This window comes from Buteo buteo, chromosome 5, assembly GCF_964188355.1.
Source record: "Buteo buteo chromosome 5, bButBut1.hap1.1, whole genome shotgun sequence".
Classification (NCBI taxonomy): Eukaryota; Metazoa; Chordata; class Aves; order Accipitriformes; family Accipitridae; genus Buteo; species Buteo buteo.
The window spans coordinates 5,563,842-5,590,725 of record NC_134175.1 but is presented as its reverse complement, the minus strand read 5'-3'; the positions used below and the strand labels follow the sequence as shown (position 1 = coordinate 5,590,725).

General features: G+C 37.3%; 1 protein-coding gene across 12 annotated transcripts in view; it reads right to left on the bottom strand.

Moving 5' to 3' along the window:
- Positions 1-26,884, bottom strand: part of KIF1B (kinesin family member 1B) — a 98,730-nt gene that overhangs the window by 66,372 nt on the left and 5,474 nt on the right. For all 12 annotated transcript variants that reach the window (XM_075027367.1, XM_075027372.1, XM_075027369.1 and 9 more), the window contains exons 2-9: positions 26,110-26,297; positions 9,238-9,314; positions 6,768-6,947; positions 4,575-4,640; positions 2,446-2,624; positions 1,608-1,719; positions 491-568; positions 182-247 (exon numbers count right to left, since the gene is read on the bottom strand). In XM_075027367.1, coding sequence (XP_074883468.1) covers positions 182-247; positions 491-568; positions 1,608-1,719; positions 2,446-2,624; positions 4,575-4,640; positions 6,768-6,947; positions 9,238-9,314; positions 26,110-26,215 — 864 coding nt within the window. In that variant the 5' untranslated portion in view covers positions 26,216-26,297. The remainder of the gene's footprint in view (positions 1-181; positions 248-490; positions 569-1,607; positions 1,720-2,445; positions 2,625-4,574; positions 4,641-6,767; positions 6,948-9,237; positions 9,315-26,109; positions 26,298-26,884) is intronic.

The window sequence follows — 26,884 nt, the reverse complement described above, 5'->3', positions numbered from 1 at the left end:
GCCTGCATGACACTCACAGAATACTATCAACACTATTCATCTATCAAAATATACACAGCTAATTTGGCTGAGAATGCTAGGCCAAGAACAGTGAATGATTCTGCTGTATTCCATGGTTTTTAGTGTCTCAGTTTTACTAGCTATGGAAAGGTGGTTGCAGGTAAGTAAATGCTGTACTTACCACTTCGGCCAGCGCTGAAATAACTTTGCCCAGAGTTGTGAGAGACTTGTTTATATTTGCTCCTTCCTGAGAAAACAGAATCCAGTATTATATAGTAATTAACACTGTTCAACCATGAACCTCTATAGACTAAATGAGCCAAATGTCACATCTGTGATGGGGCAGGGGGGAAGTCTTCAATTTTGCAACTATTTTTTCCATACTTATAATAGCAATCCTTTTTTTTCCTTACTATTTGTCAAGCAAAGACTCCACGTGATGTTTGTGCACCCCTTCCCTTTCCTTCCCCATACATCAACGGCCCAATACCTTTAATCGGGTTCCTTTGGCACCAGTTGAATCAGCTCGCTCACTCCCAGCTAGATCTACAAGGCTAATCTTGCTGACCTGAAGAGAGAAAGCACATTAACAATGAGAACTAGCTTTTGGTGAACTAGAGCAAGAACAAAACTTCAAAGAATTCTATGGCATGAGAAGAACTCTACTGTCTAAAAAATCACCGTAGTGTGCTGAAAACTACAGTCAAACAGAGTTTTCACAAGCAATTAGCCTGATGCTGTTATCTTATGTATAAGAAGTGTCTGGGATTATGCTCTGGTTTAAGTATCACTCTACCGAAAAAGAGAGAATGAGGATTAACATGAACAGAGCAAAACAGAAGTCAAAAGAAATTAAGTGTTACTGCTACAGAGAACACAGGAATCTCAAAGGAAGATAAACTTAATGTTTCATCCTGAGTCTAGTGACACCAACAATAAAACACTGGTCTAACTAAAGCTACAGACTGCATGTCAGTTAATGATAGTTTTACAGGGTCTTATCATTGGGGGAGGAGGGAAGGTGTCTTCAATACATACATTTTTTCAGATCTGTCCACAGTAGTCAGTTGAGAAACATGAACATTACCTGTTTCTCAGCTACTTTTGCATGCAGTTCAGAGTAATAAAAGCCAGAAAAAACTGTTCCATGCTAAACAGTGTACCTCCTTTCAACACGCAAATTCCAGAAAGTGCTTAAGTCTCACTCATTCCAATTCCTGTGCCCAAAGAAAAGAACTAACGAACCAAATATTTTGCACTGACAAGCAAAACCACAGAAAGTTCTGGGAACAAGACTGAGGAAGAAAACTGACTTCTTTTATTTCATGTATCCCTCCCCATAGAATCTAGTCCTTAAGGCCATATTTTTCCCACATCTATATATTCTCCTCCTGCACATATTCCCCATTTAGTTGTTTTTCGAATTACAATCAAAAAAATCCCACAAGAAATAAAAGGGCTCTGTCAATGAACACAGCAAGTTCACCCTTAAACAAAACACCAGAAAAAACAATTCATTCTCATTTTTTCATCATACTGCCAGTAAGAATAAGTCACCACAGGGAAGATTTGTGAAAAAGTCAGAAAACTACTTATCTGTAACATACCTTCTCTGTGGAAAGATCAGTTTCCGTGTCATGTTTCTTCTGAGTAAAGACAATTGTAAACACAGCATGAGAGCGGCTGCTGGTTTCATTCATGTTGGTAGCTGCCACAGTCCTGAAATATGAACAGATATATACTTGTTTAGAAAAGAGTAGCCTCTATGCTGCAAGTACAAGTACCTGCAGGGCTAAATGCAGCTGTAGAAGACTGAGACCAAGAGGTGATGTTCTGCCCTGTAACCAAGACCAAGCCACACCAAATACCATTAACAAACCCTTTGATTTTTCACTCCTGAATTACTCCCATCTTCATCACAGTTTAAGCAGAGCTTCCTCAATCTGTGTACTCAATCTGCCTTACACTCACTCAAGACAACACAAGTGACATTTATGTCAGTCTTTCCCACACATTGTTAAATGGAGCTTACAGCTGACATAAAAACAACTACTAATGAACCAGAACCTAAAGCTAGAATGCCAAGTTTAGTCCTGACCACTTGAATAAATGAGGAAACTGTGTTCACGTCTGTTTATACCAATATAGTGATACAGTACACAACAAAGGCAGAACTAAAAGCCAGTATAATTATTTACATACTTCATCTCAACTCATTACAAGCTTTAAATATCTATACGGCAATTTGCAGCACTATTTCACCACACCAATTGATTTCAGCCTTTTAATAGCATTGATCAGGGCATATTTCAACAATACTCCTTATGTGACATGAGCTTTTTTTAGAAGTGCCAATGCATCACAGAAGATATTTTAAATTTGCTGCTATATACCATATATCCCCACAACAGAGATAAAAATATATAACATGCTACCATCACTAACCTGGCTTTGTTCCCAGCATCCATGAGGTCTGCAATGTCTGTATAAGACGTGACTGCTAACTTAGACAGATCTTCCACATATGGTCCAAGCAGAGGATGTTCTCGCACCCGCAAATTCCCTTTGTTCTTCGGGTTCAACAAGTCTCTGACTCTCTCACAGTAAATCTCCATGTAACTCACCTGAAAATGGGAATTTGCATGGACAATTCAGTGTTTCTTAAGGCTTCCTCTGCAAGCAGCTCTGCAGCATTTCAGAGTGCCACTGGTAGAAACTCTCCCAGTCCACTACAAGAAAGCTGTAGGTGGGTGTCTCAGTTCATTTAACAGCTTGAGACAATAGCAGAAGGGAAGAAGAGTCACTAGTCTCATGCATCGCATCTCTAACATAAGCTGCAGGCCTTGCACCCATGTATAGATCCCTCAACCATTTCAAAAAACATTGGTGTTTAATTAAAAATTAGATTCTTGAGTTCACAATCATCTTAACAGCTTTAATATGACACAGCAGCAAAACTGTCTGTTTAAAAATGCAAAAAAGACAGGTGGTAAAAGGAGTCTGCTTACAAGGAATCTCTCTTATGAACCTCCAAAGCAAACTGAAGAAGGGAAAAAAAATTAATTTCTTTGTATGCAGAAGCAACTTGATTCTAAGCTGTATCCACATCCTGCCGTATTCCTGAGTCATCAGTACAATTAGTCAAACTAAGGTAATCTTAAATCTGCACCCCTTGAAATAAATTATGAAGCTAAGATAATTTTTAAATGCATTCTTTAATTTTTATGTTTCTCATGGCACTAGGCTTATCCCAGTGCAACAGGTAGGTAGCAGCTGCAGCAGTAAAGATATTCAATATTAAAAGAGACAGTAAGTTACTCATTTTCATTCTGTGGAAAGATTATAGATGTAAGCAGCAGATCTAGAAATTTAGAGATTGAAGATCTCTTTTTGTATAACTGCAATTCAGAAAAATGAATTCTATATCCAAAACAGATCACAATATACTATTTATACACTTCCGTCACTACTTCTGTCTAGCTCTCTCCCTTCTCTGCTTATTTGTCAGATATTCATTCTTTTGGATTTCCATTGTAAAAGAGACTATTTCTCTCTCTCACATGCACAAATTTATGCTTGGAGACATAATCAGAACCACAAACAAGTACCAAACAGAAAAAACAGCATGAAAATGTGGGAAACTTCTCATTCACAAATCCTAAACATGAGACTCGTATGGTATTCAAGCATTAAGACATCAAATGTTAATAAAATACAATTAAATGAAGCGTTACAATGGACAGATTGAAAGCCACAGAACTAGTCATTTTCCAGTTCTGTAATTTAGAAGCAGTAATGATTGGAATTCACATTTATTAATAATAATGACATTTGACTTCTACCATTTCTTTTGGTCTCCCTTTCTTTCCAAGCCCGCAATATATTTGCATGTCAAGCCATTAAAACTGATTGGGGGGGCAGGGGGCAAACAGTAAAAGAAAGAAAATACTGTTTCTGTGAAGCAGCTGCTTTTGGTTTTATTTTGGAGCTGGGCAGGGAGACAAAAGAGAAAAAGAAATGCTGGAGTATGATAGCCTGTGAAAACCACTTTCTAAACACAAACCAACCTAAGTAAGGATAATAATAAAGAAAAATTAAGATCTGACAAATTTCTTGTGTATGCACAGCTTAAACAATTTTTTCTGTAAACCAACCTTACTAACAGATGTCAGGTAAGACTGCATGACTAAGCTATCCTAGACAAGTCCTGTAGAGAAATAGGATATAAGTTTTGACTACAATAATCGACAAGAAATATGTAGTCTTCCATCCGGCAGTCAAAAAAACCAACCAAACAAACAAACAAAAAACCACCTCTAAATGCATCTTCAGGTTTTTCAGCCCATCTTTTCTTTCAGAATTGCTACACAGGTAAAAGTCTACTAATTTTCTGGTGGGGAAAAAAAAGTCCCAGAAAGATTTTATTTACATTTGCCTCAAACATCAAACAAGAGAGAAAGACAAACATCTTAAAAAAAAAAAATCTGCTTCTTAATGCAACATTGATAATGCAGCACCTAAGCTCAGTCTGATGTCCAGCACACAGATAATCTTTGATCCCTCACCAGACTCACCTCTACAGAATATGACATTTCTTCATTGCTGTTGTCATTGATTTTCTCAAACAGTTCTTCACATAGCTGGAAAGAGATTAAACCCGAGTCAGAAATTAGTCTTTACTGAGTAATAACAAGTAACTACTATGACAGGCCACTAAATTGGCTTTATAGTGAGGGCAGGGGAAGAAAAAGAACCTATTACATCAACCACATAGAGCTTCACTTGGAAGATAGTTAATCTCAATTCTACATCACTATCATTCAACTTTATTTTATGTAGTATCTCAACAATTATTCTAGGTTTAACCAATATTATTATTCTGTACTATAAAATTAGAAAAAGCCTATAACAACTGAATTGGAAGTAATAATTTTAGAAAGGAATGATTAAAATCCTTAATCCTCTCCTAGTCTCATAAAAACAACACTGTTTATTTGGTGTGCTGAAGTTCCAGGATTCAGATTTAAACCAATAGGCAGAAGTGATTTCAAAATTTGTTAACAGTATCTTCATATGAAGGATACTTTAACTATCAGTGGTCTACTGCTTCAAGAGTGCTTGTCTACAAGTAACCGAAATGAGAGACCTAAAATTAAGGTAACAAAGGAAGAAGAAATGAACAGCGGGCAAGCCACAGATATGTATTTGGAAATTAAAAAGCGTGGGTACAGAGAGGAATAAGAGAAGAAACAGGTTTCTGGAACAGATATCTACAAGCCACTGTATGAGAAATAAACAGATTATGAAGAATACAGGCAATTTTGAAAGCATACATTCTGGAGTATTCAGTCAACACATGGTTGAAGTATCATGAAGCTTCACACTAGGGACTGGCAGGCAGGGAATTTTGCCAACACATAAGAATTTATTGTCAACACCCTATATTACTTGGAACACAATTGTGCTGTACCTTCTGTGTATGTGACAAGAAAGAGAACAGATTCAACAAGGTCTCCCTGAAGAGACAATTCATTTTGTACCTGTATGAGAAGGCATCTCAATGAAATTGGAGGGAAATTATTTCATCTTAAATAAAACAGGGTAACAGGAGCATTATTAAATCTACAGGAGCATTATTAAGTTGGGGGGGGTTTATGGCAATGTTTAATTTGTATGTATTTGAGGTTTCAGAAAAACAAATAGGAATATCGAGATTACAACAAAAAAATTTTAGCGTGAAGCTGTTGTCAAAGATTTTCAGCTCATTTCACCTGTTACACTGTTATATTACTGTAATAAAAACAAAATGCTTAGATATAACAATTCTGTCCTTCATCACATTAGCTCTTTCAACATTATTTTAAGCTAATCATCACAACACTTGCAATCTATCTCAGTACATATGCCCACACTATTAACAGAGAACAACGCTCTGTATTGTCTATTTCACACCTGTGGAACAGGGCCAATGTCTACTGCAAACCTGCAGCAGAATGAGGACTCAAGCTTTCCAGCAACTTTATCTACCAAAATCAAAACGCAGTCTCAGATTTCTATTTTGGGAATGGAGGAACGCACTATTTTCCAACAAACTTGGTCACTGTCAGCGCCTACACACTGAGAAAGGCCTGCATGTAGAACAAGTGCCACACAACCAACAGCTATAGAATGCTAAATTCATGACAATAGCATAAATTGTTGCCAGCCAAAATTTCTTGTGGGGGTATCTCAACTCATTCCAATTTCATTGCAAATGTCAAAAACAAATTTCAGAGGGGGAAATAACACTGGTCTGTGCTTAGTTGCTGTAAATATTTTTTCCTCAAGTTTTCATACCCTTAATTTCTTTGCAAAATATATTATTCAGTTTTTAGCCTTGGGAAACTTGTTTCTAACACAAAGTTTGTAGCATGTTCATCAGTAACACCACCTTTTGAATTCCTACTGAATACAAAGCGCTTAAGTTCTGTCCCAGATAAAGTCAGAGGAGACAAAAAACCCAGTGAAAGACCTCTTGATTTACTAGTTTTTTGGGGAAGTGGAGAAATTGGATGTAGGAGAAATACACAGAGTGTATAGTACAATTTTAAAAAAAGTATCAAGAGGGAAAATAACTTATAACGCTCTTTCTCCTCAGTAGATTTCTTTCACTTCAGAAATAAACTGGGGTTCTCTTAACTGTTACTGTAATATAAAAAGAGCCTATCAGCAAGTGTGTGTCTGAACATGCTATATAAATCAAATCCTCTTTCTGGGTTCTGTTCTACCTGGGGGATTATGCCTGCTTGGCTCTCCTCCTGCTTGCCCATCATTGTGTAGGATTTCCCAGCTCCAGTTTGTCCATACGCAAAAATGCATACATTGTAGCCCTCAAAGGCATGCAGCAGCATCTCCTTCCCAATATCATTGTACACACGGCTCTGAGATGCAAAGCAGGGATCTTCAGGCTGAAAAGACATGAAAACAGCATAAATACAGTCTTATCCTATCATTCAAGTAACATTTCAAAAAGCAACCTTTTTTTTTTTTCTACTTCTATCTTGTAGGTCGATCCCTTAGCAAGAGGCAAACGTAGCACGTTTTTACACAAAGCTTTTTCCCAAGGCAGTACCAGCTGGAGAAGAACGATAACCCTTGGAGGACCACTCCATCAATGCTGAGGAAATAATCTGCATAAAGAAACCAACCAACCAACTGGAAAAGTTTCATGCAACATCAACAACAAACAAGATTCAGGGTGTTTGGGAGGAGAGAGGCGGGGGGGAAATCAAAAGTAGAGTTCAGAGAGTCAACACAAACGAATAAAGGGCTGGAAGCTACAAAAAAATCCCTTGGTGGCTGGTCTTGACAAGAGCTCTGAAGGGTAGTGGGGGAAAAAGAGAAGCAAAAGTTGCTTAGGTTTATTTTTGGGGTTTTTTCAAGATCAAAAGACTGTAAACAAATCACTAAAATGACCACATTTCTCTTGCAGCTGTCTGATTCCACTGTCTAATCCAAACCAGGTTTCTATTTACAACCTCACTGGTGACTACAAAATCCCTAAGTATGTCAATACGTATTTCAAATTAGCAAGTAGCCGAACCGGTCAAGGACAATGTATCAGAACATTTTTCTATGGCTAAACTAAAGTTTAGCAATAAAACTGAAATATAACATTAAATTAAGGAAAGGAGAAAAAAAAAAAAAACAACTATGCTTTAAAGCAATTTAGCCCAGTGAGAAAACAAACAAAAACTCTACCGTAGACATATCCAGCAATAGAAATCTGTATAAGGACAAAGCAAGTTACCACCTTCAAACACTCGATGGAAAAGTTTGTTATATTTTGAAAAGCAGGGACACTGCACATGCAATGAAAAAATCACAAGTTAAAGATGTCAAAAAGAATACACTTGCCAGGTCTCAAGGCAAATATAGAACACGTTTGAAACAGAACTTCATGAATTGTAGAAATTAATTGTCCTTTTTTTTTTTTTTTAAGTAGTGCATTTCAGGCACTGTACTGATCAGACCCACGTTTACAAGAGGCAATCCAAGATGCAGCTCCAGGCATGGTACAGGATACAAAAATACTGACAGAAAGCTGGATTCAGCATATATGCTCTTTTTTCTGATGTCCTCTCTTGATCATCAAGTCCTTGGTAAAAATACTTGAGAAAATTATCATACTAATGATTATCTACACAGACGTTTTATGTTGCACAAACCAGAAGAGACTGCACAGATAACATCACTGAAACTTGATTTTGTAGGAGTATGCCACTACATTGTATGACTATGTTATTCTTAACCTAGCATTCTCTCTCTTCCTGAAATATTGGATTTTAACATTACTTGCTCCTAAAATCAGGACAAACGCAGCTGTGCTAACATTCTAATGTCGGGATCAAGGTTTTATCAGACCACTTCTTTTCCTTGATGCTGCTTATCTGCTAGTTTTCAGGAATTATGCTTACAATGTTTGTCTGACCGATCCTGTAATCTACTTGCATGGCTGCTCTGGAAGATTCAGTAAAGAAGCTGCATAAATCCAAGTTTTTCATCATGAAAACAATATTGTTGGCCACAAATCTGCTCAGAAATATTAAATCTTATTTGCACCATCCAAGTTACTAAAATTAATCTTAGAGAAATGCATTATCACTTCTTTCTATATCTTTTCAGAAAATAAGGCAGGGGAGGGGTAGATGGCAGAATAACACAGTTCTGCTGTAGAACAATTAGTGGAAGTCAGCAAGACCTTAGCACCAATTCACAGGAGGGTGGGGCAGAGTAGCTAGATGAAGAGTTTATTGCTTTTGCAGCTAATCAGAAACATGGATCACTACTCCGTCTTTTCCAGATATGCCAAGGGAACCCAGACCACATCTCTCCTTGAACTGTAAGAACTCAAGCAACTTTCACGTGTCTAAGAGCAAAACTGAATTAACTGTGGTTTACATGCATCCTTAAAATATTTAGAAAAGAACATTGTTTGAGAGCATTTTCAGTAATCTTTCAAGTATTTACAACTTGTTATCAAACTCCAGCTCAGCGTTCTGCTCTCCCCCAAACAGGAAAAGACAACATACAATGACAGGTTTTTAACCTGAATGAGGGTGAGAGACAGTGCAGAAACATCTGACGGGGATGGTGTGATCAGAAGAGAATGCAGTTAAATCAAGGCAGTCAACACACAAAAAAAAAACCACCCAACCAAACCCAACCACAAAACAGTTTTCTTGTAAAAGAACTTACCGATGTGTGGGACCAGTAAGAGTAGTCAAAGCTGAAGGACTTTGGTGCTTCCTTAGGATTCTTTGGGTTGATAATACCTACAGGAAATAAAATTCAAACTCTTAGCTAACTTGCCATTTAGGAGTACAATTAATGAGCTTGCTGACCCTCAACTTAATCTGTGAATCTGCGTATTCACAGAGTTGCCACGCTGCACAGGAGTAATGAGACTGAAGTAATAGACTCACGGCTTCCTAACACTCTATTTCTGTAGGCCTTATTTGAAATAAGTCAAGAAAAAAAATTCCTAGAAGGAATGCTGCTGCTAAACAAAATTCTTCTGTTGGACAGAAAGCCACAAGTGGGTCACCCTGGTCCTTTGGCTTCAGAATGGGACAGGCTTTTAGATGTTGAGGGGTATTAGCAAGAAGGAAGATCCGGAACACAAAGAGTTCAAGAATCCCTGGTGATTTCATAGCAGCACAACTCAAGTCTATTTTGAAATACATGTTACACATGTTACATTCTTACAGTACAAGAACTCACACTGCAGAAGGATTTTCTTTAAGAAACTCAGTATTTTCAGGGCATGGAAGAAGACAGGAAAAAAATTGGACCTACAGACATTTCAGGGATTATCTGCATAGTTTATTTCAATGTTCTTTTACACGCATAAAGCCTACAGACAGATTTTTAATAGGATGACATTAGTTCAACCAACCAAATTACTGGTAAATGTTCTTAGGGTATACAGCCACTGAATCTCACAGTGACCCCCAACCAACTCATGTAATTTTTCTCTTTGGAACTTCTGTATAATATATGATGGCCCTATGACAAAGTTCACACACACACACACACAAAAAAAGCCAGAATGAAAAAATGCTTGTCTTCAGTTCCTATATTATAGCCTTTATAAATCCCATTCAAAAAGCTGACCTCCAATTGCCTTTTCAGGTCTTGCACTCCATGACTTAATTTTCTTCCCAAGGTATTCATATACAAGAATCTAAGAACCTTCAGGTGAGTTCAGTCACTGAACACTTTAGAAGTATTAGAATAAACATGTTTTTCAAAAAAACCCTGTTTTGTCTTCATATCAATACATCTATAAATTTTACGCTCTTTTCCTTTTCTCAGGTCCTCTAATTCTTTCAATATTTGCCCCACGCATGCACATTCCCCACGATTACTGAAAGCTCTTCCAAATACCTCTTAGGTTGTTGGGTTTGGTTTGTTTGTTTTTTCTTTCCCAGCAACAAAACAGCTTCCTATAACCTTTGCCTGGGGTGGGGAGTAATACGCAATGGATTCAGCTGTCATTTTAATGGCATACGGAACACCTGTAGTTTCTGTATTCCAAGGAAGGTAATTTATAAGCACAGCTCTTGGTGCCGAAGTGAATCTCTACTGCTTTCTTCTTTTCAGTATTACAGTGCTGGAAATACTTAAATCTATTACTTCCAGCAGCTGTTTTCAACACCATCTGTGTAAGCAAGGACTGTAAAAAGGCATACTCTTGAGGGTATCAAAATTAGATGAAACACCTTAGATTCACACATATCCATCTGCACCTAAAGCAGCAATCTGCCTTTGGGAGTGATACACTAATTATGATACATGCAAACAAAATCTGCAAAGAAAGAAGCTACACAAAGGTGGTGACAGTCTTCCTGGGGATGATTTACAACCCGATACCAATCATCCTAAACAAAGGATGCTTATTTCTCACATATTCATGCCAGTTAGGCTATGCTTTGGGAGACTTCTTCTGGGGGCTTCTCCCTTTCCTTCTGTGATAAATAAAAATTTTAAGACACACAACTCTTACTATTTCAAACATGAACTTAACATCATGTTGCACCAAAATCTCTGAAAATGTGGTTACAGCATCATCATTAAAATTAAATTACTCCTCTACCAGATGCTGTGTCCCTGAGCAGGGCTATTGTCCAAAACTACAGTGTGGAGAAAAGATCACTGTCTGGATTGCAAATAGCAACAGTTGCTACGCCATTTCTTGTGCCCAACTCCATTTCACTTGGATGCACCTTGTGCTGACATTCTTGCCTTATAAAAGCTGACAGACATGCAAAGCCAATGAATAATATGCCTTGCCCCAGTACAGTATCAAATGGCAAAACCGCTTCTGGCTTTGGATAGCAACATGGGCATTAACACATAACAAACTGGTAACCTAAGCAATCATATATGGCTTCAGTTTCCCTTTACTAGTTTTGACCAAACAGCAGTACATCTACAGCACACACTATTAAACCAGTTCTAAAGTTAAAGTGAACAACTAACAGATCCTAGAAGACGATTCCCCTGCCCCAAATTTAAACCAGTTCTCTCCTTTCAGTGTATTCCACACTGCTACAATTCAACAACTTCTCATTTCTCGTTCAATTATTTAACATCAAAGCTCTGAAAGGTAAGAAAGAAGTAATGCCTTGTACCCAGAAGTTCTGACCCAAAAAAGCAGTACAAATAAATACCAATTTCCGCATTAGTTCAATGTAACAACCATTGGGGGTGAACATAATTTTCTTCAATTGTTTTGGGCTATAAATTCAAGGGAAAGTGATCTAACCATTAAAAGCAGAAAAAAGCAGTAATAAATAGAACCCATTCCTATGTCCTAGAACCTATTCCTATGTACTGTATAAAACAATTCTAAGCAGATACATGAAAAAATGTACTGCCAGCACCTCTCCTGACAAAATACATTCTGTTGCTTGATCTCAACAGCAAATCATTTTAACCCAAACTCTTGATGGTACTCTTGTGAGAGGAGTCAGGGCTAAGGAAAGGCAAGAGCAACTACCTTTATTGGTACATTGCATTTGCAACATTGTCCTGGAAATAGGAAACTCCTAGCCCAGCAAACTGTGAAGGCAATCAAGACAAGCAGAAGCCTAGCTACATCTTTGCTGACAAAGAAACACATTTTTAACCATAGTTTAAAAACATGCATTGGTTACCCCAACGTCACATCAGTGCAGTTTTTCTTTAAGGTGCAAATGCAATCACAAAAGGGAGCTTTGATCTCACTTATTTACCTCATGGCATGACTGATTTGTCTCCTCTTAGAATCAACAGTGAAATAGCAAGTATTCATCTTTTTTTTTCTTTCATTTTTATATTGTTGTTTATAAGCAAAAAGGACATTTCTCTTGGCCAAGGCAAAGCTGCACTTGGTCTCTCCAAGGAAACAAGAGTTAAATTGCCTTCTAAGATTCCACTTAAAAACAGAATAAGCAGCCCAAATTTCAGTATTATTCAAAACCAGGTTTGATGTGCAAATACACGCTTCCCATTAACTGTTTTTAAAAAAAAACTAAAAATCTCTAGGAAAAGTCCACCACTTCCAAAAAGAAAGCAAAGAAGCTAAACTTTTAATCAGAAGAATAGCTAGTTTTTCCACTCAGCTGGCTGTGCATAAAGGCACATTGACCACTCATGAAAGATGATCTCTAGCTGTGCAACAGGCTTAGTGTCTGGGAAGGCACTACAAGCTTGCCATTACAGCTTCAGCCTACTTGCTTCAAGCTTAAATTTGATCAATCACATTTGTGAAGAGTCAAATTCAGGCGCCATGATTTATGCAAGATGCCCCCTTTCTTTTTAAAAGCCATTTTATTATTATTGTTATTTTCTTCGACAGGCTTTCCTCAGCTCCTTCACACTAAGTTCCATGTCCAGCTCACTATTTTGAAAACTACTTTCTAGGATGCATGTTTTTGCAAAGCATATCTTGAGAAGCATTTATCAGGAAAGGGAGATTAACGGGCAAGAAGGCAGCTCTGTCAGAGGCTGGGAATGCAGCTGCCTAGCCAAAACCCTCCACTGCAGCAGGAACGGGTCAGAGAAAACCTCCCGGCTGCCAGGAACTCTGCATGCTGTCCCTCATTACTGTGATCCAGTCACAGTCTTTTCACTCAGCTTCTAGTCCAAGCCTGAAGTCTATTTATCCCCATTCCTGTTTCTTACAGTCTCCATCCTCCATTTTCAGAATCACTGGTTTAACAGAATTCTCAGTCTGTCTACAAATGAATCCAGGAGAGCTGACTGATTGAGAAAAATCTAAGATTACAATCTCAACGGATTTCAATTGGACTGAAACCCTCTTCATTTGGAACACTGAACACCAAGTGGGTAGCTACTAGCATCGGTCATGTCTGATATAGTCCGAGTTTGAACCAAGTGATCAGGTATGTAATAATGTGAGATAAGACACCTGAAAGAAGATGGTGAGGCAGCTAAGAAACCAGGAATTCAAACTGAAGTAACTGACCTACCTTGAAGGTGTCTATTGCACCAAACATCTTCTTTGGAGGGACAAGCAAATCCATGAAATCTAGCTACTTTAAAGGAAGCTAATGGATATGTCTGGAGAAATTAAAAGACTTCTTATAGTACAGGTAAGCTTTCTCCTATAAGTTCATATGCCAAATTGGAGGGAGAAAAAAAAAAAAGGAACAATCATGCAGAAAATAAGGCTTGAGTTGGCAACATTGATTTTATGTACCATGCTATTCAGCAAGCTGTGTTTTCAGCTGAACAAGGAAACTAATAGAATTAAAAAAGAGGACTGTTACCAGTGTCTCCAATACCCACAAGAACACTAAAAGCTTTTCAGTTATTTTGTTTGTTTGTTTTTTAAACCATGCAAGGCCAAGATGAATTGTATTAGTGAATCATGAAATAGGTCGTCATCTATCTCCTCTCACCACAGCAGACTCACGGCATGGTACGCAAGCTAATGGTTTAATTACAGAGCCTCAGGAAATGAGAAAGGCAATAAGGCAGACGATCACAGCAGGAACACATTAATGGCCTTTTTATCTTACAGAATAAATTTGTTTATCTGCTATTTCAAAGGTCCAATGTGGCAATTAACTCTTCTGTTTGCAAACTGACACTAACGCTTTGTGCTGCAGCTATAATTAGTTACCATCAGCATGGCATCGTAGCAACTTTGAATGTTGGAGTTAGCCTAAGCAGCCAGTTTCTGAGAAATTCAATCCCTTTTTCAGGCCCCTTGCTTCACCAAGAGCCAACTTCTTAGGTCATGTGGAATCTTTCAGCTTTCCACAAGTTAAGGTTTCTGCATCAAACAGAAACTGGAAGAGATATTTTACAAAAACACCATCTCCTATGCCATTGCTACTGAAAAAGGTTACGCACAACTCGGAAACATGGAAAGGATGAATCAAGTTGAAGATCCTATTTTCCTACTGCAGTGTCTAAAAATTCCTCTGGGATCAAAGCAGCAACCACAGTTTGGGTTAACATCCATCATTTACTTTAGAACGGAAGGCTGAGAAAAAGGCATGGGAATATTCATGTTTTAAAAATATACTCTACAAATTCTTGATTTGGTTGAGGGAGATAAATGCCCGTATTATTCTTTATTTGAATTATGAATTTCCAGAAATTTTGAATAATATGCTTCACCTTAAGACATAATATTTATATCAGTTTTCTACCTCGGTAAGCAAATAGAACAAGTAGAAATAATTACATGTCATAAATTGATATAAAATTCAAATAAAAGTGCACTGCATAAACACCTATGCAGCATTACCATTTAATTTGAAGCAGTTCATTTAATACCCACTACCATCCCAACCTAGAGACACAGCTTGCATTTTAAAGGCTTATTTCTCCTTACAGTTAAACAGTAAGCCATACCACATATCCTCTGAAGTTCAAATCATTTAAACAATTCTTTTTAGCTGCTTAGCTGTTTAAGTTTGGTGGTTTTTTTCTGATACCTGTAACTACAAACATATGAGTTTATGTATCACTGACCAAAAGGTAAGGAAACCAATAGTTTTAAAACAAATTTCTTCACACCAAATAATCTAAAATTTTGCATCATTACATAAGACTCACATACTTCAACTAACTAGTCCTTGTATAGGAGAAGTATATAGTAGGAGCAGTACAGCCTAATAAAAGACAGGGAGAAAGCACAACCACAATCAATGAAGGAATTATCATTTTAGATGTGCTGTATCAACAGTAACAAACCAATTTCCACAAAACGTTTGGATTTTAACATACCCTTACTTCAACAGGCAACTTCATTTCTTGGCATAAGGTACTTCCACAGTCCGTCCTACTTGTTCCTTAATTAACATTTTTCGTACCATCCACCATCTGCTTTATCAGCTAGCACAAAAATAACATACACTTTCAACCTTTCAAATCTATGAGATCAAATTCATTGCTACTTTTCAATTTTAGCAAAAACTGCTAGCAAACTTTTAAAGACCACTTCACTATTGAAACGGTACCCATATATTTTGTACTACGTATTATTTTGCATTTCGTCATTTCGGACATCTGAACTTTTTTGCCTTAAAATTAAATCTTTATTTGTTGAAACTGAAATTCAAAAAGCACACCTCAAATACACACTTTATTTTACAATTGTAACCAGAGCGTGGAGCACAACAGAGCTGATGCAAGGTTACAGTCTTCTAGGATACTTTCAACTGGAAGCAGCGTTCTCTGTGTTCTCACCGCTTCCTAAACATATACACAAACATATTGCCACTTCAAACCTTCATTTCTGGATTTACACTTCCATTCTCCATTAAAACTAACCAAGTAAACAGACAGTGGGAAACCTACAGGGAGGTGGGAGGGTGGATAAAAAGGGAAAAAAAAAGCAAGCAAACTTGGCCAAGATCAGTCCCCTCATTCCATTCCCATCTACTCAGCCACATATATATTTTTGCAGGCACAAAGAATGACCAAAACTACTTCTTAAGCACATAAATCTCATGTCAGATTATGGCACTGAATTTGCAGTCCAAACCTAATCTGTTTCCATCCCAGTCAGCATTGCTCCTCAGCATGTCACAAATTTTGCAGGTTAGAAATTATCTGCAGTTCAGTATCTGGGGGTACAATCAGATCTTTCTAATAATTTCTTGGAATAGAGAGACAGAGCGCAAAGCACACAAGAGGTAAGAATTGAAATTATTCTCTTATCCCTAACTGCATTTAAAGTCAAGTCACTAGATTCAATAGCTCCACCTCTGTTAGCTATCAGTCATATTACAGGGCATTCTGCCATCAGACATGCCACATATTAGTCACTGCAGGGTGCTCCAGTGAAGAAGTGGCTAACTGCAGTTTGCCCTTCAGATAAACACCAGCAGACAGAATTAACTTGGGCTAAATCCTAGGATTAGCTGATATACAGTCTGTGCTGGGGCAGGAGGAGACAGACTGATAGATTTAAAAAACAACAACAACAACAAAAACAAACAACAAAAAAACCCACCCCACCAAAATCAAAACACAAACCCCCCAAATAAACTATCAATTCCCAATCAGAAATAAAACCTAGTAATGGTGAAAGTCAGGTATGGAACTGGAGAAACTGAACTTCCATCATTCATGCAATACAGCCTGCTCTGTCATTTACATCTTCCATTCCCATATTGCTACCACATCTGAAGATGCTGAAGGCACAAAGCCTCTTTAATTTCTATATATGAAATAAAATTAGGTTTCATCTCACAAAAGAGGCTTCACACCAGCCTTAACAATTCTCCTAGTGGCAGCAGTTACCTGCACAGAGCACACATTCCTAACAAATGCCAACACATACTAAGAGATAACAGCTAGCATAAAAGGCACTGTCCTGTCTTCACTTTTGTTCTCATTATTCATTGGTAAAGGAGTAGGCAGAAATTTTCAAAAGACATGCTAGTCTAGACAGACCTTTGGAAGGGGTAACATTCAGGGAAACAAACACCAAATTCATTTCTGTGCCTTCTTCAAACTCTACTTGAATCAATATAAGCAACAGTTTTATTTTATGATGTCTCAATAATCAATTTAACCAATATAAAAGATCTGGGGCTTTCGGAACTGACTCCACAAGACCAAATTAACATTAAATATAGTCTCTTAAAATGCATGAGTCTGGAAAATATATCTGCTCCATCTGTAGACTGGAATGACAACAATGAGAACATGTTCCTTACTGAGAGCAGGGTGGAGCAGGCATTCTTTATTTGTTGGAACGTGAGTAACACCCCAAAGACACGTATAATACAGGCTTCTTTCCTAGGCATACGTTGCAATCAGATATATGGCTATACTGTTTTTATAAGACAGACTTTCAGGGTTGTTATTATAAGAGATAAATGAAGGGAAATGGACACTTCCAGCTTGTAAAGCAGTGCTTGCTTTTCAAAGCATTGTTTGCATTTTTCAAATCATTAAAAGGGAAGGAAACCAAGTAGAAGCTAAGAACAGCTCATTTGGAATTCAACCGGATTCTCTCCCCACTGTGGAATTTCAATCCTGTACTGGGAGAAAGGTTGGATGGGGGAGGGAGTTAGGCTCAATAGCACCAGAGCAAGGCAAATGCTTGCTCACAGAAGCTGCTAGAAAGCCGCTCTCATCCTCAGCTGCTCTTACAGATCCAAGTGCTATAAATACCATCTCTACAGCTGGTGTTCTTGGAGAACAGCATGCCAGCAGGCTTTGCACCAAGTGGGAGCTAGTCGAACCATACTGTTCTACCTATCTGAAAAGCTGAACCAAAACCATTCCAAAACTTCCACTGTCAACTGATTACCTGAAAATGTCCTACTGCAGAAGATGCATGTCAGGTCTACGTATGTAGTTGGCTAAGCACTTGGAGTTGAGGTGAATTCTTTCCTCACACATTTTCTGCTTCAAGGTGGAGAAAACAATCTCTCCTTTCACCCTCTGCTTTTACTTGACTACATCTCCAAGAGCCAATGGCCTTCCCCAAAGGCCATTTTGACCTTCAGACACATGCCAGCACTACATAAAGAGGACATCACGTAGCACTGGAACCGTGGGTAGTCAGTTCTGCCAGCCTCAATATCTTAGAGAATTCATGTAGTGAAAATATCCAATTCCTAAAGTAGTTCCCATTGAGAGTTTGCATTTTCTTTACTTATACTTGCATACTGAAAGGTGGCACATTATTTAAGCATTTGATAAAAAGAATAATCTCTAAGGCTCTAGTTCTGTGTCAGCAGGCACTAATTCTGAAGGGGCAGTATCTCACACGGTTTACAACAACCACTGACAGAAAACTTTTCTGGTTTCATTAGCAATATTCTCTCTCTCTACTATAGCTCTATACTAACTCCATAACAGTTTTTTAAATGTAGTCCAACTGCATTTAACATTAGCTGGAACATCCTAGCCATCCAGGCCCATTATTTGTACCTCTAACATTTAAAAATCATTAAACGTTCATCTTCTCCCACCTCCCCGAAGTCATCTTCCAAAATAGATTTTTTCTTTTTCTTTTTTTTTTTTAAACAGTGTGCAGAATTAACACTTCTCAAGTTATTTTTATACAATCATGAGTAAGGCTTTAGACAGAAAAACCAGCATGTAAAAAAATTCCAGGTTTTTGTTCTTCTCCAAAAAAAATATTCAAGACTTATAACAAAACGTATGAACTGCCAATACTGTAGGACATTCAGAGACAGTGATTAAGACAGACCTATGGACAAGCAACAGAAATCCCCAACCCTGCAAAACACAGAGAGCTCTAATGTTCATATGTAGAGTCTTTGCTTGTTGTCTGCATTCAGCATTACCTCTGTTACCATTTTATGACTCTCACTCCTAGAACAACCCAGTACTATTAGAAAAAAACTGAAGAACCAAGAACCACTCCCCATCAAACTCCACTCCTGGAACAACTATTTAAAGAGAATAGCAATTGCTTCCATTTTCTGTTTGACACAAACTTGCATTCAAGACTTCTCTTGCCTGTTACACGACTTGCAACAAATGTCGTAACTGGTAGCAGGAGAGTCATTAGAAGAACTTGGTTAACCTCTACTACTGTGACTTCCTTGACATGTCTTTCAAACCAGTTCCCAATTCAGCCGTAACTGCAAGACAATTCACACATCCGCCACATGACACACAATTTATATTCCCATAAAATGGCTTGTTTTGATAACACATCTACCATGAATGCAATGTAGTATTAACATATTGGACAAGCATTCATTTAGTTTTAACCACAGTTACGAGGATTTACAGACCAGAAAATCAGGGTAGGGTTAAGTGACTTTCCTCCACTGCTGTTTATCTTCCCAAGACAACCTCATCATGCAAGACACAAGCAAAAAAACTGGAAACACTTTAAAAAAAAAAAAAAAGAAACCAAGCTGTATGTGGTAAAAACACTACACAAGACATGCTTTAAGAACCAATGCTCTTTGGCAGGCACTAATCATCAGAAACGAGGTATGCTTATTTTTGAGATACCTAAATTATTCATTTTCAGAAGACAGACTGAGAGTCAACACTTAAATCTATCTACAAGAATGAATCCTCCCACCTATTCTATACTTTCATTGAAAATGCATCATCAAGAGAAAAAAAAAATCAAAAATTATTAGGTAAGACAACTACAATGAACTCTTTTGCTTGCATTTTCTACCTATGTAGCATATGCTACATAAATTCCCATTACTTTACCATCTACATGTACTCAGTGCTAGCCTAAATAGAAGCCAGTTTCTTATATGGACTTTTCTCACCAGTAATTTAGACCAAAGATTATTTCAATTATACAAGTTCCTTTGTGAAACCATCCAAGCTATGCTTACAGAATACTACTGCAGAAAAAAAAAACAACCAACCCAAACTTCTTATTGTCCTGAAGGCATGCACACACAATGGGGTTTCTTTACCATTCAGCATGTCTTTTCATTAAGAAAACAGTTAAAAATTAGATCAGAGAGAAAAAGATCAGCAAGTCATACTTCCCCACCACCCCCCTCCTTTAGGATTAAGTTTCTTTGAAAGAGGTTACTAGTTTTTAGAGCTACATAACAATGAAAAAGGCAAAATTTAACAATATCTCCTGTCATTGTATACCAATAAAGTACTGGCTGAATTACTGATGGGCCAATTACCTTGCTATATGAACCTTTCAATAGTTTTGACTTTTTTATTATTTTTCAAATATCAGCAATTTTAGTATTATATTTCAAATATCACTACTTTAGACAAACATGCCATAAATCAAAAGCCTTTTAAGTTTAGTCCTGCTTTCTCACCCATTTTTACTTTGCTCCAGAACAACTGCATAAAGCAGGACACATCTTAAAAGAAATAAAAAAAAAAAAAAGAAATTAAGGAAAAAACCTAAACAGAAAAGGAACTCAAATTAGATTTTTCTCTATTAACTTTTTTTAGACCAGAGGTTTATAAACCCAAACAACCATCAGAAGAAAACACTTTTTTCCTCAACCTCTACAAATTAACTCCAGAATGTCTTACGAAGTTTTTCTGATGCCAAGGATGCCTGCTTGAGAACCTAACTGCCATATGTCTACAGCAGCAGCTGTGACTATTGTTACTGGCAGATGGGACTGCTCCACTGTGCCTATTTTCATTAAACATCCAGTACCTTAAGCAGTCCACAAAAGAACTCACATTACCAAGCCACAGAGACTATTACTGAGTTAAAATCCAAACCAGGTAATTTTCAGTCCTAACCCGAGGATCCAGTTGCACTTGTATCTTTCAAGATAATCTAGACTGTGCAGGTGCATTTCTACACTAACGTGGTTTATGGCAAACCAGAATATACAATAATCTCAGATGAACTATAGTTTGAGAACTTTGTGTTACTCTGTCACCGGCACCCACAAGGTGCTAAAACCTATTTCCATTTATCTAGTACACAATTAATGCAACATCAATTGCAGAGGACGTATACCAAGTAGGATACTCCATTATTTCCCTGCTTCATTAGTTTAGTTTTCTACATACTTATTTAGCTTTTTAGAACAACAAGCTAGTTGGACTCTTTGCTAGTGATAAATATCTAAATGCTGTCTTGTAGCTACTAGCTTGAACCCTGCTTCATTGTCATTTGTTTTTATTTATGCATTATTTATTTACAGACAGGATTATCAAATCACTTCCACAAAAAAAAAAACAAAAAAACCCAACAAACCAAACAAAACCCAGAAAAAAACACAACACTATGTAAGTCTTTAGGCACAGAATAGCTTAGTTTTTCAATAATCCAAGGCAGCAGCTGCCAACATTATTTATATTTGTTACATTTCAAAAGCTGATATAAGAATGAGTACAAGAACTACTGACACATAAAATACTCTTAGGTCTATAGCTCACCTTTCATCCCATGTATTATACAGCAGAATCTTTTTCCCCACTCACCACAAAAACAGTAATTAATGAAGTGGACAGGAAGTAAGTAATTAATATATTGTGGTTAAGATGCATTGGTGTAAATCATTCCAAACAAAAAAAATGTGAAAAAGCAGGAGTTAAAGACAAAACAAATTCAATCAAGATATGCTGACAACCATGATCTATTCTTGAATTACTCATTTCAAAAAGCTGATTGTGAGTTTGACCTACAGCACGATAAACCACCTATCCAGGAATTTAAAGAAAGATAAATTTTCAAATTTATTTAAAAACTGACAAAATTAAACAATGTTATCTCAGAGGAAAAGACAAAAGTGTTATTTCAGAAGTTTCAGTCTGTTTCAGTGTTATCTCGGATTTTATCAATAAACCACCACCACCACAAAAAGCAACTTAAAAGTCCACTGATACCAAGTTTCACTTGAAAATATTCTGTAATAAGCAGAATATGAAACAAAGAATATACTAGGCAGCATCAAGCTAACCGATAGTAAGGACTGCTAACAGAGGGATCATCCTAGGGAATTAATTGTCAATATGAAAAGTCCTCAGAGCCCACTAACTTTTCTTTCACCAGGAACCCTAGCATGGCTGACAACACTTTGGGCAACACTACAAACACAGCTATACTGTGTCTAGTCCTGAGTAGGTATGCACACATGAGACTTACACGCATACTTTCATTCTACTAGTGACCTCTGTACAATGGACAATATAGATATGCTCTTCAGAGCATAACTCCAAATGAAAACAAAACATTTACGTCAATTGAATCCACTCGCACATCAGGTGCTTTTGAAAACAAATTTTGTGTCTTAAGATCATTTCTAACTGATAATAATAAAAACAACAACAGTCTTTTCTTAAACTAATCCCACTCAGTTACTGTTTTGGTAGGGTTTTTTAATTTGTAATTTGATGGTGACATTACGTCTTCTTTGGAAAGCATTTTGCATTCCCAAATTAACTTAAGTAGTAGGATTTTGCAGGTTCTAACTTCTCATGTCTTTAAGAATTCCTCTATTATCTTCTATTCTCCTACCCCCTCTTCTGCCATCTCCACTGAAAAACTTTCGGCAATATCATTTAAATGGATACCATCTGCAATTAGATAAGATCTGAGTAGCACAGGCCTTCTGCCAAAATACCAGCCCTTTAATGCAGTCAGCACATGTGACTTCAGCTGGACTGCAGAATTTCAATTTTGCAACTTATATTTTAAAAACATAAAGACTGACAATTCTTTAAGTGCAAGATACTGTATTACTGCAGATCAATACCTTTCTGACCATAAAGGGGAAAAAGATTTAGTCTTGTCATCTTAGTATAGTAGAAGGGGGGAAAAAAAAAAAAAAAAAGAGACAAACAATATGTTTCAAGTACTGATTTCAAAATTCACACAATTTGCATTCTTCCAACAGAAAAATAGAAGTCCCAAGTACTCACAGTAAGTGCTCTTAACATTGTGCATTAAAGACCTTCGTAAAAACTCCCTGAGGTTAAGACATATATAGAACTGTATTCAGTTACATTGTCATTTTTAAACACTGAGACATTATAAAGACGGAGATATACTATGGATTGTGACTAAAGGCCTTGATCTTCTACAAGGAAATAACATAAAATCCAGATAGGATAACAAGTTAATTCTGTAGAAGACCTCAAGTTCACAACAAAACTACACTCGTTTTGCTTCTAAGGCAAAGTTAAACTGTGTGACAAAATTGAGAATAAGCTTTCTAACCCAGGAGGATGTTTTGTTTTGCTGGCAAGCCCAACATGAATGATGGGCAGTCCCAAAAGCTGTAAACAGCCAAATTCACACAAAAACTGACAAACAAAAGCAGCGTGTCAGGCAACAACCCTGGTGGCATTCCGACTTCAGGAATATACTTCATTATGGATGTCAAAAAATGCTCCTTTTTTCAGATATTCATTAAAAAAACAACATAAATGGAGTACACCTATGATACACTTTATTATCTGTATCTCTACAGCATTTTCCTTAAAATAATCCTAAGCACTTCGCCTCAGTTTCACTCTAATGTAGCCTCTGCCTATATCAGCCAATACATTTACAAAACACGAGACCTGGACAAAGTTTAAACTCAGGACACACAAAGTATTCGTAGAATAGCTTGGCCAATCAATACATAAAGAATTAACATTCAACTAACAGTCAAAATCCCTTCTTAGCTATCAGACTTCACACTGCCTATCCTGTTCATCACAACAGTCCATTAGGCTTTAATTCCGAGATAAGGGAACTTTAACTGTCTTGGAGGCTTAAAATAGTCACTACCCAAGATATCACCAGCCTCTCAGATTTGCCTCCTGTCAACTTGACTTCTCAGAGGCAAGATATCTAAGCCTTGATCCTTTCACTGGCACATCTGAAGGTATGAAACAGGAACTCCATAGGCTAGAATTACTACTGAATTCCCTTTATTTTGAAATTGCTGCATCAGACATGAGCATCAGATACATTAATGTCACTTTCTGTAGTCAGCTTTTAGCCAACAAATTCAGACCTTAATAATAAGAAGCTCAATAATATAACTGTGAGGCTGCAAAGACTGAGGGATCACGAAGAACAAAGAATCCTTGGCAGAAATAGCAACAGTACTTATGCCCCCAAATCTGACATGTAGCCTAAAACCACACCAGAAGAATTTCAGCTTGAAGTTACATGTCAGACAACTTGTTAGGAAGATTCTTTGGAGAAAAGATTTCTGCTCAGGTTTTTTTCTCCACCAAACAATGCCTTATTCATATACTTTATTATATGATCCTCTTCTGTTCAATGAGTAAAATTACTCCTCTGTCTACTGCCTTCCTCTGTATTTCTCCCCTAAGAGGGAAATACAGGGAAAAAATAGCCCACAGACTGTAAGAACATGTAACTATTGCAACTGATGATTCCTTTCCCACAGCCTATAATGGCCCCTGATGACTTAAACTTGACCATCTGTCATATCACACATCTTGTATCAGAGCCACAGGACTCAAATAGAAGGCTACAGATTAGAACATTTCCAGAGCACAAAATATAGCAAAAGCTGTAAAGAAATTTCCAACTAGATAAATCAGGACGTACTTTTCTCCTCTTGAAAGCCAGTGCAGTTTCTTGAAAACGTGAAGTGCCTTTGCAGTGCAGCTCTAGTGTTCAGAAGCAGAACCAGTGTCTTTTGTCTACACCACATTTCAATCTTAGATTGATCACCCTTGTCGTTGTACTACAAACAAGCTGTTTCCACAGGTTCCTGGAGTTCAAAAATCTTAGGCATCTAAAATTACAGCTGTCATGTCATGACAGCAGCAAGAAAACCTATTACAGTGGCACAGTGGTGCTGCTGTAGTTCAGAGCTTGGTGGCATTTCCATAACAAATGCCATCTAATAGAGTCTATAGTTCTTCCATTCTACATTGGTTTGGTCTGAAAGTTGGCAGGCATCATTGGGATACAAGCACCTGTTTCTACATGAGATGACTTCTGAACATTCCCCTCATTTTAAATGGAAATTTTGAAACCCAACTAAGAAAAAAGTTTCTTCAGGTAACATTCCACATAAGGTCTGAAGATAAGAATTTACTGCGCTGAAAAGCAAGCTCTCTTCTGTGTGATGCCTCTCTTCCAGTGAAAACATAAACATTGTATATAATTTAAGTGAGCACAACCAGGACTTAAATTCCATTGCAGAAGCAGGCTGAAGTACAACCTTGGCTAAAAAAAAGGGAGGAGCCCATATGAAACCTCCTTTGTATTAACAAACATGAGTAAATACTCAAGTAATCAGCCAGTGAAGTAACTCAGTGCTTTTGGAGTGTTACTTCCTACAGCTACAGACAAGATGACTCTACTTGATTACCTAACAATGAAAAACTACCATAAGAGCAGCAGTTTATAGGTATAGTTATTAGTCTAACACAACCAACGACACTGCAGCAAATGGTATTAATATTGCCTTGACCTTAAGAAGCATGTAACAAAAAAAAAAAAAAAAAATTAAAAAAATCAATCAATAAGTGGTGTGTCCATATTCAGTTTCCCATAGAAGAGTCTCCTTCTCCAAATCAGACCCACAGTAATTATTTAAGAACCCTAACACTTCTAATCGGTTAGAAAATTAGATGACTATGTAGTCTGTTATTTTGCCATCATTTGGACATCTAATCTGGAAAGCATAAAACTTGACATCCTTTTCCCCTCAGCTTTCTCACTCAAATTAGACTCCTAAACAGAGGCACAGACTGCAGAATAAGCACACCAAAAACTAAAGCACCAGACCCAAGCAGCAAGTTATACCACAACAATTATCATGTGGTGGTCTGCAACGTATCCCTGTATCTGTCAGTCCACATGATAATCCCACACACTGAAGTTAACAAAAAGATTTTCACTTCGGTATTCTAATTTTTCTGTAGATTTCTCAACTCAGCACAATCAAACACCATAAACAACTGCATTCAAAATCAAGATACCCATGATTTTGACTTTCTGGTCAAATTCAGAGACAATCTAGTTTGTAATGATAACCTCAGAAGAGAAGACTCCCTAAGAGAGTAATTCTAGATGATATAATGTACACAGTTTAGTCTGACAAAAAAGAGGATTAAGTACGAAGGGAGAGGAGAAAGAAAGACTCACTTACGAGATTAAAATAAACTTACTGGTTGAATTGCCTTGCATCTGGATAATACATTTGGATTCTTTGCTGGTTTCTCGGGAATTGAAGGGCCGGACCCGAACAGCCACCTTCACTGAAGCCCCCGACATTCTGGTTGCTTGTTGTGCAGTCAAGAAATTGAAAGTGAAGGGGTCAAGAGTGTTTCAAGTTATCCTTCTTCTTGGGTGTTTTCTAAAGAGAAAAATACAATTTAGTTATTTACAGCTATTGTATTCAAGATGTTCATAAAATTAGGGAGGTTTAAGTTGTTTGGTAACTTCAATTTCTACTTTTCAATCACCCTCCCCCACCTCAAAGCTGTCACTTCAAAGACAGAACTTAACAGCACCTCTACACTGTCTCCCTAGTCAAAAGTTTCTCTCATCTGAAGCAGTTCTTTTGAAGTGTACAAACGTATTTGTTTTCATTACTTGGTTTTCTTCCCAGAAAGTAGGGATGCCAATACCAAAATGAAGATCTGGTTGCAACATGTGTTAGGCTTAACCTAACAAAGATAATTTTAGCAGTAAAGATACAGCTACTTGGATTTCAGCATGAGCTAACTACCATATACTACATACGTATGTATCTAGGTTCTCCAGCTGTCAACCTTTGCTGCCAGAACACATTAGCAATAATATTAAAACTAACACAAGAGTGATGGGCCGTATCACACTGACTTTCAATACACACCATTCCAGAGAAAAGGGTGTACCCAACAACCTTAAAGAACCCTTTGCAGTCTTGGGAAAGTCCTCTTCTCAAAGGAAATAAAAACT